The 16,525-nt window shown below is 40.4% G+C and overlaps 1 protein-coding gene across 19 annotated transcripts in view; it reads left to right on the forward strand.

The window, feature by feature from the left end:
- Nucleotides 1-8,576, forward strand: part of picalma (phosphatidylinositol binding clathrin assembly protein a) — a 33,543-nt gene extending 24,967 nt beyond the window's left edge. For 9 of the 19 annotated variants that reach the window (XM_034683252.1, XM_034683253.1, XM_034683258.1 and 6 more), the window contains 6 exons: nucleotides 9-128; nucleotides 1,265-1,295; nucleotides 1,383-1,482; nucleotides 5,699-5,758; nucleotides 5,961-6,062; nucleotides 7,231-8,576. In XM_034683252.1, coding sequence (XP_034539143.1) covers nucleotides 9-128; nucleotides 1,265-1,295; nucleotides 1,383-1,482; nucleotides 5,699-5,758; nucleotides 5,961-6,062; nucleotides 7,231-7,245 — 428 coding nt within the window. In that variant the 3' untranslated portion in view covers nucleotides 7,246-8,576. The remainder of the gene's footprint in view (nucleotides 1-8; nucleotides 129-1,264; nucleotides 1,296-1,382; nucleotides 1,483-5,698; nucleotides 5,759-5,960; nucleotides 6,063-7,230) is intronic. The other 10 variants (XM_034683257.1, XM_034683264.1, XM_034683271.1 and 7 more) reach the window with 4 other exon arrangements.
- Nucleotides 8,577-16,525: the final 7,949 nt, after the last annotated feature.

Consider the following 16,525-nt stretch of genomic DNA (forward strand, 5'->3'; position numbering starts at 1 on the left):
CGTTTTAGGTTGCCTCCTTAAACCTACAGTGACATCTTCACCCGATCTGGACATGACCCCAAACGGCCAGCAGTCCCACAGACTGGTGTCCAATGACCTGGACTTGTCACTGGCTAATCTTGTTGGCAGTAAGTTCATTTTTGCAACTATGACTCCTAAGATTAAAAAGTGAAATTGTGCTTAGAGGTAGCATTCATTTGTACAGATGTCATTTGATTGATGCCAAGTGACATTGCACTTTCCCCGATTGTGCAACAAGTGTCAGATGAAGAGAGAGAGCAACACAAGTCACTCCTGCAGCTTCTGAAGCCTGGTTTATACTTCTGCGTCGAAGTACAAGAAATGGAAATACTGCCAATGTGTTGGGCATAGAAGTTGCACTGCTGACTTGTGTTCAGGCGCAGTATTGCAAAACGATGGAGACACTCCAAACATTTGTAGTGCTCATGACTGTATAGAGTCAACACAGAAGTATAAACCGGTCTTTAGTCAAATGCTTCACAGGTAAAAAGCTGTTTAACAGGAAGCTCATCTCACTTTTAAACTCTCTTTTCAAATTGTATGTTCCTGATTTTCCTGAAGTGTTTACACATTGGTCTTCTAAAACTGAGCACTTGATCACATTTATACCTTCTGCAAGTTTCTCAATGTTGGAAATATTATGCAGCAGTTAGCCCTAACCATCTAGCTCAGTGGTAGTGATGGCATAGCTGTAGTATTACTGCCTTTCACTTTATTACATTTAGACTTAACACTGGCACACAGACACAAAGCTGCACAATAGTGAATCAGGCCCTCTTCTTCTACTAAAATAAAAATGAATTATTTTCCCTCTCAGACCCTGATATAAAGGCCTGCCTCTAACACAAGCCTGCTTCACATAGAAGCCTGGAACCTTGGGCAGTAGATTTAAGGATTTACAATACTCTTATTTTTGTGGAAAACGATACACCAGTGCACTCTGAACGATACACCAGTGCACTCTGAATGATACACCAGTGCACTCTGATAGTACTGCCTTCTTCAGGACACACACAGACTGTCAGGCTAAGGGTTTTAGTGACTGTTTGAGAGGGATGGGGAATGTGGAAATGGGTTGTGTTTAATTTTGTTGAAACTAAGAATGTCTAACTTGTGTTTTACAACTGAAAATAGTTAAACTTGCGTAGAGATACTGGTAGGGAATGGAACTTCTGTTTGGGGCTGGTTAGGGTTGTCATGATACCAGAATTTTGAACTTATACTTTGCATCTTTCCTCCTTAGATCTGGGAATTGGCAATGGGACAGCCAAAAAGTAAGTTCACTTACAGTAATATAAACCTCCATGTCCCTTTTATTCTCGGTACAAAATATGATTGATATTTTGATATGATCTTTGTAGTGACCTTCACTGGAGTCAGCCTGGTGAGAAAAAGCTGACAGGTGGAAACAACTGGCAACCCAAGGCAGCTCCATCTACCACCTGGAACCCTGCACCTGTGGTAGGTTTTCCAACAGACACCAAAACATCTCATGTTTATTTTCTACCAGTCTAACAGTAAGTCACGTTAATCAAATTAACAGTGGTTTTTAATCTCAAACTGAACTATGACACCTTATCACACATACTACTACTGGACCCTCATCATGTTTCTTTTGTATAGTTTTGACTGAAAGCTTTCATGTTCCTGTTGCTCATAAGGGGTGTTATTACAGTCCGTTATTGTCATCCATATAAAGTGTTTCACAAATTAATAGTTGCACTGCTAAAGAAAGGTTGGTTGCAATTGTTCATTGAAGATATTTAAAATAACTAATTATCTTCTAGTTTATCACCTAACTCATCATTTAAGATGATTTCTGAAGGTCTGTATTAAGCTGTTTTATTGAAGTTGAACAACAAGTATTAACTGTTCCAAATCGTTGTTAATGACACAGCCCTCCAAAATGAATGAATTCAATAATGTAATGTTTCCAAAGATAGCGACACAGACTGTCCAGGCTGAAAGCTTGTAACGAGGAAAGCAGTCATAGGTAAAGACACAGAGGCTGATATTTGTATTACAGAAAAGAGCTCTGTTTGCTAAGCCTAAAGGCTGATTTATACTTCTGTGTCACCCCAATGCAGCAGGGGCTGACGCAAACATGAGCACCGCATACTTGTGTGTCGGTGTGTCCTTGTCGTGCAGCAATTCTCCACCGAAACGCCCGAGGGCAGTGTGGTCTCTCTGATAGCTGGTCGCCTGCTTCCGGCCCCGCTACGATCTCTGTTTACTTTTCCACAGAGTTTCAGAGCGTGTTATGTTAATCTACAGCTGATACATGTTGCTGTTTATCATACAGACATGATTACATGAAGAATAGAGAGGAGGAGATGAAATACACGGGCGATGAGCGGGGATCCCAGAAGTGTTGTAAATGCAGGAAATACAATGTCGCCAAGCGGACCAATCACTGGGCTTGCGGTCCATGTCAATTCAATGTGTAGTTACATTTTGGAGGAGGTGCACGTCAGCTACGTGCGTAGGCCTCTGCGTAGGTACGGGAGCTACAAGGACCGGCGTAGGCAACCCTGTAGATTCGACGCAGAAGTATAAATCAGCATTAAGACCCTGGGCAAAGAAGGAGATGTAGAAGTGAGTTCTCAGTCTCTTGTGTTGCAGCTCCTCAGTTAGCTACCAGCGGACATACGGTCTGGGTTGGGGAGATGCATGTTCCAATGAGTGGTGTCTAACCACACAGAATTCTCTGGCTAGTTGCACCTGGAGAAGACTGCAAAATGAAAATGTCATGCACTTCCTCAAACCTAGTGGTCCAAAGGTGAACAAGCAATCCACAGTGCTTTCTGGATAGTGCTCAACATAGAAGTGTTTGGGGTCTCAGCTTGAAGACCTTGTCTTTGATCACAGATTTTGGTCTGCATGTCTGAATTGACTCCTCTGTGAAAGATGGAAACGGCACAAGCTGCACGGTTTCTTTAAGGTCCATTGATATGGTCCATGTTTCATCTCCTTCAGGCCCTTTAATTCAAACCATTAGGGGCAATACACTCGGCAAAGTCAAATTTTCATGCTCATTCCCACAAATGCTTAGTATGGCAGAAAGTTCTTGGGGATTCATTGTGTTTGTCAAGCCTGTCGCTGTGCTGATATGTGTTTAGATATTCAAGTGTGAAATACTCGAGGCAAATCATCTCACGGTTGCACAAGGCCGACTCAACTGGGATGATGCCCTCGGGTCTCGAAGTATATCAGGAGGAAAACCAGTAATGGGATGAAAATTGTGCAATGTCACGCTAAGAGCACACTCACCCGCAAGTCCTCCCAGAAATCTGATCAGGGGACTTATTTCAAAGGAACTCAAAGTAGCTCTCTCAGGTCAGTTTGTGCTTCAACCCAAGTCTAGGAAAACAAGAAATGTTCTACATCAAATCTGTCCTGTACACAGCTAATAGATTAAGGGTATGTTTCATCTCATATAGCTGACCTCAACCCCCTCTGACTCCTAATTACTTGATCATGGGCCAAGTTAACAGCTTGACATCAGACAGTGTGTCCTGCATCAGAATCAGGAAGGAGACATTCCCAGATTTTGGTACACTGATTTTGGTATGCCCTCTAATATCTACCAAGCGTACAAAGCAGGGGTAAATGACAGAGACAGATGAAAACAGGAGTAGGACATCATGGCAGACTGGATAAGTGACTGACGTACAGGACAATGACTTATTGTACAACTGTTGAGAGCCAGGATAAAGATTGCTGTTCAAGGTGACATGGCCTCCAGATTCTCCAGATCTCAGTCCAATCGAGCATCTGTTGGGTGTGCTGCACAAGCAAGTCCAATTCATAAAGACCCCATTGAGGGAACGTTAAGGACTAAAAGGATCTGCCTCTGATGCCTTGGTTGACGACAACTTTCTGATTTTGTGGCCAGAGCTGTAAAACAATGTTGAATCTTTTAAAATCTTTTCATGTCTTAAGTTTTTGCTACAAATAATAGAAATCAGTATTAATTAGAATCCATAAGTTTCATTCATGATACAACAAGAGTGTTTTTAAAGTTGATCAAAAGATGCTAAGTGCTCCTTGATGGAAAAAGGGGGGAAAAGATCTCGAGCCACCATCAATCATTCAAAGAAGAACCAGTATCATGAAATGAAAAGCATCTTGTGTCATTATGAATTATTTTAGACACTCTTGTGTTCATTGTCTCTTTAAAACAAACCCAACTCTGTCAGAGAGCAGGATTTGTGAAGAACAACTCTCAGTGCAGTCAAACAGTCTGTGATGAAAGCTCCACTTTGGCACCAGCATCGCCCTGTGCTTCCCTCGCCAATTACTGAATAGTTCATGAAAGTTGTCTCTCCCGAGAGGGCTGGGCGTTAGACAGATCTGGGTTTGTTATCACTGCAGGCTCTGTTGGAAAGGCAGGGTGCTTGGAGAAAGAGTCTGTACCTTCTTCCTCTCTGGTTTCTTTCCACAAAGAGCTCTGCATCTGCCAAGAACCAACCTCTGCCCCGAGGACTCAACGCTCTCTGCTATCCCTCTTCTGTGACCGTCATTCACCTCTTTAAAAGTAATCAAGTCCTTCTCTGATAAGATCCAAAGATGGCCTTAAAGTCTAGTTGTACTGCAGTCTTTGCTGACCTGAGACATTGTCAGTGTCTTGTTTAGGGCTGTACCTGACTCGGAGTTTGCCAATCCACTGTTAATTGGCTCGTCCGTTTCAAAGCTTTGGATTTCCCTGCTCAGCACCGCACCTAACTTCTAATTCCCACCACAACTGTCTTGAGTTTTAACTGTACGAAACTGTGACACCGCTCCTCATACCTTGTGTGCTTAAAGGAAGACTGATGAAAATACTGATCACTAATATTGAGGAGGAGAAAACCAGTAAAGGCCAAATTCCACCAGATCCGTTTCCGGTCCGTCACGGCACCAGATCTGATAGGTTTCTATTCTAGTCAATGTGTTAACCCCCACTGGATCCACTCTGTTGCTTTCCAGCGGATCCTTCTCTGATCCGACAGGTCAGAACGCAACAGATCAGATATGCAGCAATTATGCCGGATGCTGGAGCACGACGTATCAATTCAGCACAGAGCAGATGGAGCGGGACAGGAAGTCAGACACCAAAACAAAATAAAAACCTGGTTAATCTTCAGAATAAAACACTGTGTTATCGTTAGATCGTTTTTTAACTTCACTATGACAAAAAAAATGTAATTTAGAGCGGAGGCAGGCCTGGAGTCATCAAGTCAGAGGTTTTCAGAGGCTGATAAAGACAACATGGATGAGGACAGGAGGAGGAGAATCCTTGATTCAGTAATTACTGCAGGAAAACCTCGGTCGCATGACTCCAACTGTCCAGCGGTCCTGCTCCGTGCTGCGTTCCGAAAACGCAACCAGTGGGTGTTGACCGACGAGAGCGCACAAAGCCGGACTGCAGCAGATCTGGGCGGACCGGACAGGGATCTGGTGGAAGTCCTGTGTCAGACTTGTGAACAATTAACGCTGGATGATTCTGAAACTGACATTGTGAAGTTCATAGCCTGCCACTCTCCCTCAACATGAAAAGATTTGGGAACTAAGTCACTATGTCCATATCTGCCTTGATACTTTAAACCATTGTTCAGCCTGGTTCAGTCTGTGTTGAATCTCGCTGTGGCCTGGATTTTATAGAAGGAGTCACTTCTCCTTGTTTTCGTCACTTCAGGCACCATCTGTCATGGCCTACCCTGCAACCACACCAACGGGCATGATGGCATATGGAATGGTAAGTCAGCTGGGACTTGTTAAGGCTTTCATCCCGTCACACACACATATATACACACACACACTGATTCACAAACACAGGCAGGCAAGTTTACATATAGTGTACAAGTGTAACATGCAGTGACCCTGTTTTCTATCGAAAGCTGAGCTTCATGTAAAGATTTTTGGTTCAGGGATGAACTTCTCTTCTCTTTTCTCATCAGCCTCCTCACATGGGCTCCATGATGATGACACAGCCCACGATGGTCTACACCCAGCCTGTGATGAGGCCAGCCAACCCATTTGGGCCAAATCCAGGTGCACAGGTAATGAAATCACATTCCACTACTTCCACAGCTGAGTGTAGTAGATTGGTTCCACCAGTGTGATGCCTAAGGTCTAATCCCCTCTGATCAGCTGTCATCTGTCAGGTTTCTCTGTATTCTTTTACCTGTTTGACAAACACCTTGACCATTATTACCATCCAAATTCATCATTATTAAATCACTTCTTAATTACCTGCAATAACCAATGAGCTGATTGTTAACTTTGTGTTTTATAAACACACACACACACATCAAATATTCTGAAGAGCTCAGACTGGACCTCTCTTTTCTCGTTGTATCTTTCCCCTTCTTCCTCAAACATTTAAAGTCCTGTCTTTTCATCCGCTCTCTGTTTTACTTCTCTTCTGCTTTTATTCCCCCCTTCCTCCCTCTTTGACCCAGTCCCCCAGAACCTCTGGTCTCTCCAGTTTTAGCCCCCTCAGAACACCAGGGGCGGACCCTTTTGCACAGCTCTTTCTGCAGAATTTTTTATAGAACATCTTTAGGTACAGCTTGTCCTTCTGTGTGCGCTTCATTAAAACTCCAGCTCCCTATTATGACAGCAAAGTGCATGAATTATTTTTTACTGTTTCAGCAGAACTGAGCATTAAATGGCTGTTTCATTGCACTCACACTTGACCCCTGCACACACACGTTTGCCTCTTAGTGAGTAAGGTTCAGTTTTTTTTGCTTAGTTGGGATTGAAGCTGCATTTCCTTCAGGACCGGTGTCACAAACATGAGAAGTACTTTTGTAATCTCACATGTCTGTGAAGAAGTGCATGTTTTGTAGTGTTAGTAAAAACACAATTAAACAGATGACATCCGGACTCCTTTTAAACAGCATTGCCTTACATCCTGCATCACGCAGTAGCAGCTCCTAAAGCATCAATTGGGTCATTTTCATGCTTTGGAGCAACAAAATTATCACCCATTCCACTTACTTCAGTTACAAGAGACCCGATAGTAACTTATTACTGAGATGCATGGCCATATCTGCAAAGCCAAATCCACACCCATGCCTGAATGTGAATGCTGTGTTTTAAGAAGTCCTAGATGTCACAGACAAATTTGAACTCTCAACGACATTGTTCTAAAAGGACCAATGGTACTATTTGGATACTGGTTATGTCACCTTTTTAGACACTTTGTTTCTTCTTTGTTCCCAGATGCAGTTTATGTAATCTGACGGAGAGAGAGAGAGAGAGAGAGAGAGAGAGAGAGAGGAGTCTTTCCCCTTTCAAGACGATCCTCAACAAAGTCAAATATCCGAGCAAACCTGCAGTTTGCTTCTAATGAACTCACCTCTCTGGGAACGGAAGTCCCAGATATGACAGACATGTTGAATAAACCATGGTGACTGGGAGCAGCTGTGTCCATCTCACAGTGGACATTGTGCCCATCTCGTCACGTCTAAGTCAAGGAAGGAGGAGAAGACTGTGTGCTGACATTCAACACCATGTGGACTTGGATCAGCTTCCTCTGACTCCTGGACTAAGAGGAACAAGACACCTTAAAGGGAGTGCTTCCTGACGTCAATCATGTATCTGAAAAATAAAAAAAGCGATGTTGGAGCTGCCTTTATGTTCCTCTTTCTCCAGGTCAGGCTTTGAGAGTCACTTCCTTTAATGATCAATCATGATTAACTCATCCCGTATTAGGAAACAATGTCGGCACCTCATTGAACCACAGCATTTTCTTTTCTTTCTTTTTAATGTATTGTTTGCTGTAGACATTCCTTGTGTATTGTTTGTATTTATTTATGATTACCAACTGAGAGGATGATTAAAAAAGAAGTATGGAACTAGTCACTGACCTTCTTGTGGGAGGTCTTCAGGTTTAAACGACGGTATGATTGCTGGTTGAATTGGGTTTTGAGTGATTGAGATGATTTGTTTGAAAAAAGAATTTAATATAAAGTTTAAGGAGATGACATGTTTTGCTTTTGGAGCACAAAATATTCTCTGTATTTGCAGAATGCCTAGTACAGTAATATGTGGCTCGCAGGCTCAGATTGAAGATGTGTGTGAACAGAATTAACACAGTGAAATGAATGGGGTGGAATTCTATGAATCTGGTATTGGGTCATTTTTCACAGGAGCAGGGCACTACATGTTGTGATTGAGGCAGCACTAAATTGGAAAGGAATCTGCATTCATGCTTTGAAGCTTTAGACATGCCATTTTCTTCTTGGATTTACAAAAGCTCCTGGCTGCCCTCTTCCCACCTGAATGTGCAGGGTCTCTTTCATGCTCAGATTGTGTTTCCATGTGCAGGGAGGGGACAGTTGTAGGTTCAGATAGAAGTGTACGGGTCAGGGGCAGCCTGGATGAGCAGGATAATAGGGCACTGTTGATCGGTGCTTAGGGTATAAAAAACTAACTCTGCCAATCACAGGACTGCAAGATAATGGTCTGAACATAAGTGACCCTTAATTCATATTTGCTGTATCAACCCTTAAGATTATATTTTTGTTTGTTTTGATTTTTCCAATAAAGTGCAAGCTTCAACTCTTCTTTTGGCTCTTGGGTTTTCATACAGAGGATGTGTGTGAAAGGTGTGTGCGATTACAGAGGTGAAAACGTTTTTTTTTTTGTAATTTAATTCAAAAAGGTACTCTTGTATATTCTTGTATTTGTGACATGGAAAATGAAATATTTCAAACCTATTCTTGTTTTAATGTTGATGTTTTTTTACTTAGAGCTCATGAAAATTTAGAAATCCAGTGTCTCAAATTAGCATTAGAGAAGGGTTAAAATGCAAATATGTCCACCTTCTGAAAAGTGAATCTGTTTATGCACTCAGTACTTGGTTAGGGCTCTGCTGAGGTCTTATTGGAGCCCAGCGGCTTTGATAGCAACCTTCAGCTCGTCTGTATACTTGGGTCGGGTGTTTCTCATCCTTCTCTTGACAATTACACCACAGATTCTCTATGAAGTTCAGGTCAAGCAAGAAAGCTGGCCAATCAAACACACTAATATAATGAGCAAACCATTTGGTGGTAGTTTTGGCACGATGGGCAGTTGCTAAGTCCTGCTGGAAAAGGAAATCGGCATCTCCATAAAGATTGTCATCAGATGGAAGCATTAAGTGCTCTAAGAATCTTCTAGTAGATGCTGTATTGAAAACCAAATTGTTCAGTTCCAGCATTTGTGTGTGTGTGTGTGTGTGTGTGTGTATATATATATATATATATATATATATATATATATATATATATATATATATATGGCAAGCCGTTCAGGAAATTAATATATATGGAATGAAGTCTGAATATATGGATTGAAAGTCTGAATATATTGAATGAAACTCGATATATATGGAATGAAACTCGATATATATGGAATGAAGTCTGAATATATTGAATGAAACTTGATATATATGGAATGAAACTTGATATATATGGAATGAAGTCTGAATATATTGAATGAAACTCGATATATATGGAATGAAGTCTGAATATATTGAATGAAACTCGATATATATGGAATGAAACTCGATATATATGGAATGAAGTCTGAATATATTGAATGAAACTTGATATATATGGAATGAAACTTGATATATATGGAATGAAGTCTGAATATATGGAATGAAACTTGATATATATGGAATGAAGTCTGAATATATTGAATGAAACTCGATATATATGGAATGAAGTCTGAATATATTGAATGAAACTCGATATATATGGAATGAAGTCTGAATATATTGAATGAAACTTGATATATATGGAATGAAGTCTGAATATATTGAATGAAACTTGATATATATGGAATGAAACTCGATATATATGGAATGAAGTCTGAATATATTGAATGAAACTCGATATATATGGAATGAAGTCTGAATATATTGAATGAAACTTGATATATATGGAATGAAACTCGATATATATGGAATGAAGTCTGAATATATTGAATGAAACTCGATATATATGGAATGAAACTCGATATATATGGAATCAAACTCGATATATATGGAATGAAGTCTGAATATATTGAATGAAACTCGATATATATGGAATGAAACTCGATATATATGGAATGAAGTCTGAATATATTGAATGAAACTTGATATATATGGAATGAAGTCTGAATATATTGAATGAAACTTGATATATATGGAATGAAACTCGATATATATGGAATGAAACTCGATATATATGGAATGAAGTCTGAATATATTGAATGAAACTTGATATATATGGAATGAAACTTGATATATATGGAATGAAACTCGGAATATATGGAATGAAAAATCACGTCATGTATGGCCTGCGCCATCTTGTCTTTCTGGGGTGTGATCATAGGGGTGTGATTTTGTTTTCCGGTTAGACGTAGCTTTTAGTAATGCAACCATGAGGGAGGCACGAGATGTTTTCACTGCAATTTTAATTAATGAAGGGGTTATCAACCCCTTGGGTAATGCATGTGCTGTTAAGTCAATCCGTATAGGAAAAAGGAACCCACCCCTCCTCTCTATTAAGTTGGTTTCATCCAAAAGTGATGATCGGACCGTCTGCACAGAGAGACGAGAGGAACACGAAGCTGTGGGCTGCAGAAACATTTAGGAGGGTAGTAAACAAGTGAAAATACGAAAATATTAAATATCACAGGTTGTACACACTTCTACAAAGGCTAAAGATATTGCCCCTTCTTTATTCAGGTGGTTCAGTCCTCTAGCTCGCTAGCTAACTTTTGTTATGACTTGTGATAATGTAGCATCCTGTTCAATGTTAACAGGTGGAGCTCATACATGTGTGCATCATCTGACAGTGAGTGAGTGTAATGGAAAAGTACGACCAAATTACCACAGGTTACAGAGGTAGAGGAAAATGTGTCCCCTCAGAAACACTAAAAAGAAGTGCTAAAGGTTATTTTCAGAGAGACATTAATAAAAGATGAGTCTCTGATGACAATAAAACAATACGATTAGAAGTGGTGTTCAGAGTACTTATTTAAGCTTTCATTCAATATATTCAGACTTTCATTCCATATATATCGAGTTTCATTCCATATATTCAGACTTTCATTCCATATATTCAGAGTTTCATTCCATATATATCAAGTTTCATTCCATATATTCAGACTTTCATTCCATATATATCAAGTTTCATTCCATATATTCAGACTTTCATTCCATATATATCGAGTTTCATTCCATATATTCAGACTTTCATTCCATATATATCGAGTTTCATTCCATATATTCAGACTTTCATTCCATATATATCGAGTTTCATTCCATATATTCAGACTTTCATTCCATATATATCGAGTTTCATTCCATATATATCGAGTTTCATTCAATATATTCAGACTTCATTCCATATATATCGAGTTTCATTCCATATATTCAGACTTCATTCCATATATATCGAGTTTCATTCAATATATTCAGACTTTCATTCAATATATTATTTCCTGAACGGCTTGCCATATATATATATATATGCAGGTCAAAAGATCCCAAACATCTTTTGAAGGACTTAAATATATAGGGCTTTTGTGGCGTGTGTACTTCACTGAAAAGGAGTTAAGGCTTTGCATATTCCAGATAAAAAATTCATCCTTGTATAATTATTTTTTGGGGTAAAAGTTTGAAATGGGTCAGTTTGAGCTGAACTCCTAACAGGGTTTGAGACTTTTCAAACAGAGAACTGCGACTCCATAAATTCCAGGATTTTTTTGCATCAATATTCTCATCAAGAGGACAGAAGGTGGCTGGTCTGTGTCCAGCTGAAACCCTTGAATACTACATTTCCTATTATCTAACTTAAAACAAATTTTCTTATGCGGGGTGTATTGACACCCATCTATCGTTAAAACATTGCACCCCAACTATATAACTTATTTTTGTCACAAAGTTGTCATCATGAGTTATCATCTTACAACCCCGAGCTGAGTTAAGAATCCTCCCTGTGTCTATGATCACTCATTACAAAGCTCCTTTGAGACAAAGATGACTATAGTTGTTTTAATTTCAGTCTAATAAATGAAGTGGAATTTAATTTGCAGAAAGTGGACTACGGATGATCAGGAGGCTTAGTGGTCTTCCGCCTCAGTCCCACCCTTCATCATGGTGGATAATCCTGCTGTTAGCCACAGGTGCAGTGGCTCATTTATGTGCTGCACACACACGCACAAAGACTTCGATTTAAAAGACACATCCTGCCTGGCACAGCTTCTCCAGGAGCAATAAGAAGATTCTTTGTTGTGTTGCCACTTCCCCTTATTTTGGATGCAGCAGTAGAAAGATGCAAGTGTGTGTCTGTGTGAGACACTGACTTTCATAACAGAATTAATTTGGTACCAGAAAGCCTAACTGTTAAACAGAGGCATCTTTCTATGGTGGCTGACAAAGGGCATGCATATTATAACAACCCAAAAGAGTTCTACTGGGAGAAAACGGGCACAAATTAATGAAACTAACATGTTATAGAAACTACATTTAAAAATGTCAAACATTTACAGCAATGTTACTGTGGCCCTGAAGGGCAAAACACAACAACATTTCAGAAAACACAACAACGTTTCACAAAACGGAAAGGGGAGGGACAACACTTCTTGATTCTGAATGGACAGAACCTGACTGCTCGACATCAGTTGCTGTTTCTATTACTACTACCCAGCTAAGTCCCTGAACAAATTTTAAAATTGAGTTGGAAAGAATGAAACACTTTCCTTACAATGTCCATATGCTGTGCTTTTGAACTACTCCAAAAAATAGTGAAATGAAAAGACCTAAAGAGAAAAGCACTGCAAAAGAGTCCTGAGGTGTGGTGGACAGGGCTGCTGCCTGTCGATCCAAGGGTCCTCGGTTTGAATCCTGGCGGGGACAGTGCATGGGACATGGAAAATAAACTCTTCCCTCACACTGGAGTTTGAACAGTGCTTTTGAAGTAAAATGTCCAAATGGTGGAATGAAAAGACTTACAAAAGAGAGCTCATTAAAACATTCCCGTGGTGTTGAAGATAGGCCTGCTACCTTTCAATCTGATGGTTCTGTGTTCAAAACCCACTATGGGTTGCAAATATGAGATGGAAATGAAACACTTTCCTCACAATGTACATGAGCTGTACTTTTAAACTGCTACAAAAAATCTGAACTGTATATGATAAGTGCAGGTTATGTTGATTCAATATTTTTACCTATAGTTTAATCAATAGATATCAGACAGCTATGCATTAATTTAGCAATTAATACTGTGATATGTTGAAGTAGCTTTGTTTCTCGATCCATTAAATGCACTTTTTATTTTGGAAGGTTAAAAACTAAAGCTCTGGTATCTTGTAAAGTTACACGTGTGATTAAAAAAGCAAAAACAGCGATTTGATAAAATTGCTGGTTTTGGATCCCTTGAAAATGCTTAAGCTCTGACATTGTTTTGGGGTGTGTAAAAGAAAATCTTGCAAACTTTATTTTCACTTCGCTATCAGACCATTTTTAGAGGGAAAATATTCTTCTTCTAAATGTTGTCAACACTGCAGTTCTATTGCTATATCACAAGCGATCTCTCACCATCTTCAACATTTCAATTCTACATGGTAAAATCTATGATGTTTAACATCCATTATTACATTTAAGTATGACGTCAAATTTAAGGAAGAGCATGTAGGCCAGGGGTGTCAAACTCATTTCAATTCAGGGACCATATACAGCCCAATTTGTGGGCCGAACCAGTAAAATCATGACATAATAACCTATAGAGAAGGACAACTCAAAACTGGCCCGCAGGCCGTATGTTTGACACCCCTGATGTAGGCTAATTGTCACGTTGGGAAAAACTGGAAGGGAGGAGGACCCAAGTGCAGATTCAAAATAAAAGGTTTTCATAATTAAAGAGGTAAAAAATGGTACACACAAAACTTATTAAAATATCTCAGAAACTAAATTCAAAAGGAAAAAAGGAAATGTTAAGACCAAGAAACACACAGTAAACACAATGAAAAAGAAACACAAGAACACAAGAGATGTACAATGATCCAACACAGGACAGGGGAAACAGAAACAAAATACACAGAGTAATCAACACGGGTGAAATACAGGACACAGGTGAAGAAAACCAGGTTAATCATAAAGGGAGGGAAACATACAACGGTGGGAAGTAAAACTAAACTGGAAACACAGGGATTAAGAACTACAAAATAAAACAGGAAACACAAAAGACTAAATTAAGAAACACAAGGAAATACAACAAGAGACATGGATCACTAAACACACAAGAGAGACAAAGGTTAACTAACAGAATAAACACAGGGAGGAACCAAGGCATTAAACACAAGGAACACTTGAAACTAAACATCAACTCATGACAGTGATGTGATATGAATGACAAATAAAAAGGAAATAAAGTGAGGTTTTTGAAGACGGTAGAGTTTGATAGAGAGTAAAGGTTGTAAAAAATTGGAGCTGCTCTGCCACCTTGTGGTCTTATAGAGAACAGAGCAGGGTCTCTGCTGTATGTTCAGGGCATCATTGTATGGGGTAGAAAAGTTACGACCCCTAACTGGCAGGACATTTGCAATAGTGCATCGGTGTTAGTGATGTGTCATGATCAAAAGCTGTGGCTCTGAGAGACGATGCTTTATAGTGAATCAGAAGAGCCGGCTCGCATCGAGAGAGAGCCGGCTCCCAGTTTTTTCCTTTACTGCTAAGCTCTCACAGTGCTCAGCCCCAGCTCTGCTCAAAGCAGAACTTTGTTTTGATTGGTCAGCATGGCGGCCATGCGGCCGATTATATGTGAGGATATAGGATAAAGGTGATGGAGGGGAGGCTGTGTATCGTGGCTTCATCTGTTCCTTCTGAGAGGGTTAGGGTTAGGGTTCTTCTCAAAGACAGAGCAAATACTCACTGAGAGAAGAAATCGGATCAGCCCATCCAAGCTGCGACATCTGATTTTTCTCAATGCCAAACTGAGGACATTAATAATGTTTGCTCCAGTTTGGTTCTGGTTCTGTTTACTTGAGTTTGGTTCTGGTTCTGTTTGCTTGAGTTTGGTTCTGGTTCTGTTTGCTTGAGTTGGTTCTGGTTCTGTTTGCTTGAGTTGGTTCTGGTTCTGTTTGCTTGACTTGGTTCTAGGTAACCCTAACCCTAACCCTAATCCTAACCCTAACCCTAGCCCTAACCCTAACCCTAACCCTAACCCTAATCCTAACCCTAACCCAAGCCCTAACCTTAACCCTAACCCAAATCCTAACCCTAACCCTAACCCTAACCCAAATCCTAACCCTAACCCAAACCCTAACCCTAATTCTAACTCAGCCCTAACCCTAACCCTAATCATAACCCTAACCCTAACCCTAATCCTAACCCTGATCATAACCCTAACCTTAATCCTAATCCTAACCCTAATCCTAACCCTAACCCTAACCCTAACCTTTCCTAACCCTAACCCTAACCCTAACCCTTACCCTAACCCTAGCCCTAACCCAAACCGCACCCCTAGCCCTAACCGTAACCCTAACCCAAATCCTAACCCTAACACTAACCCTAACCCAAATTCTAACCCTAACCCAAACCCTTATTCTAACTCAGCCCTAACCCTAACCCTAATCCTAACCCTTACCCTAACCCTAACCCTAATCCTAACCCTAACCCTAACCCTAATCCTAACCCTAATCATAATCCTAACCCTAATCATAACCCTAACCCTAATCCTAACCCTTATCATAATCCTAACCCTTATCCTAACCCAAACCCTAACCCTAATCCTAACCCTAATCATAATCCTAACCCTAATCATAACCCTAACCCTAATCCTAACCCTTATCATAATCCTAACCCTTATCATAATCCTAACCCTAACCCTAACCCTAACCCTAACCCTAATCCTAACCCTAATCCTAATCCCAACTCTACCCCTAATCCCAACCCTAACCCTAACCCTAACCTTTCCTAACCCTAACCCTAACCCTAACCCTTACCCTAACCCTAACCCTAACCGCACCCCTAACCATAACCCTAACCCCACCCCTAATCATAACCCTAACCCAGTCTCTAACCCCAACTCCTAAACCTAACCCGAACCCTAATCAGAACCCTTATCACAACCCTAACCCTATTCCTAACCCTTAGTGATGTGTCATGATCAAAAGCTGTGGCTCTGAGAGCCGATGCTTTATAGTGAATCAGAAGAGCCGGCACGCTTCGACAGAGTGCCGGCATCCAGTTTTTTCCTTTACTGCTTAACTCTCACAGAGCTCAGCCCCAGCTCTGCTCACAGCAGAACTTTGTTTTGATTGATCACATGTGAGGATATAGGATAAAGGTGATGGGGGGGAGGCTGTTAGCTTGAGTTTGGTTCTGGTTCTGTTAGCTTAAGTTTGATTCTGGTTCTGTTTGCTTGAGTTGGTTCTGGTTCTGTTTGCTTGAGTTAGGTTCTGGTTCTGTTTGCTTGAGTTAGGTTCTGGTTCTGGGTCTGGTCTGGTTCGGTTCTGGTTCGGTTGTCCCTAACCCTAA

This window comes from Notolabrus celidotus, chromosome 5 (genome assembly GCF_009762535.1).
Source record: "Notolabrus celidotus isolate fNotCel1 chromosome 5, fNotCel1.pri, whole genome shotgun sequence".
Taxonomy (NCBI): Eukaryota; Metazoa; Chordata; class Actinopteri; order Labriformes; family Labridae; genus Notolabrus; species Notolabrus celidotus.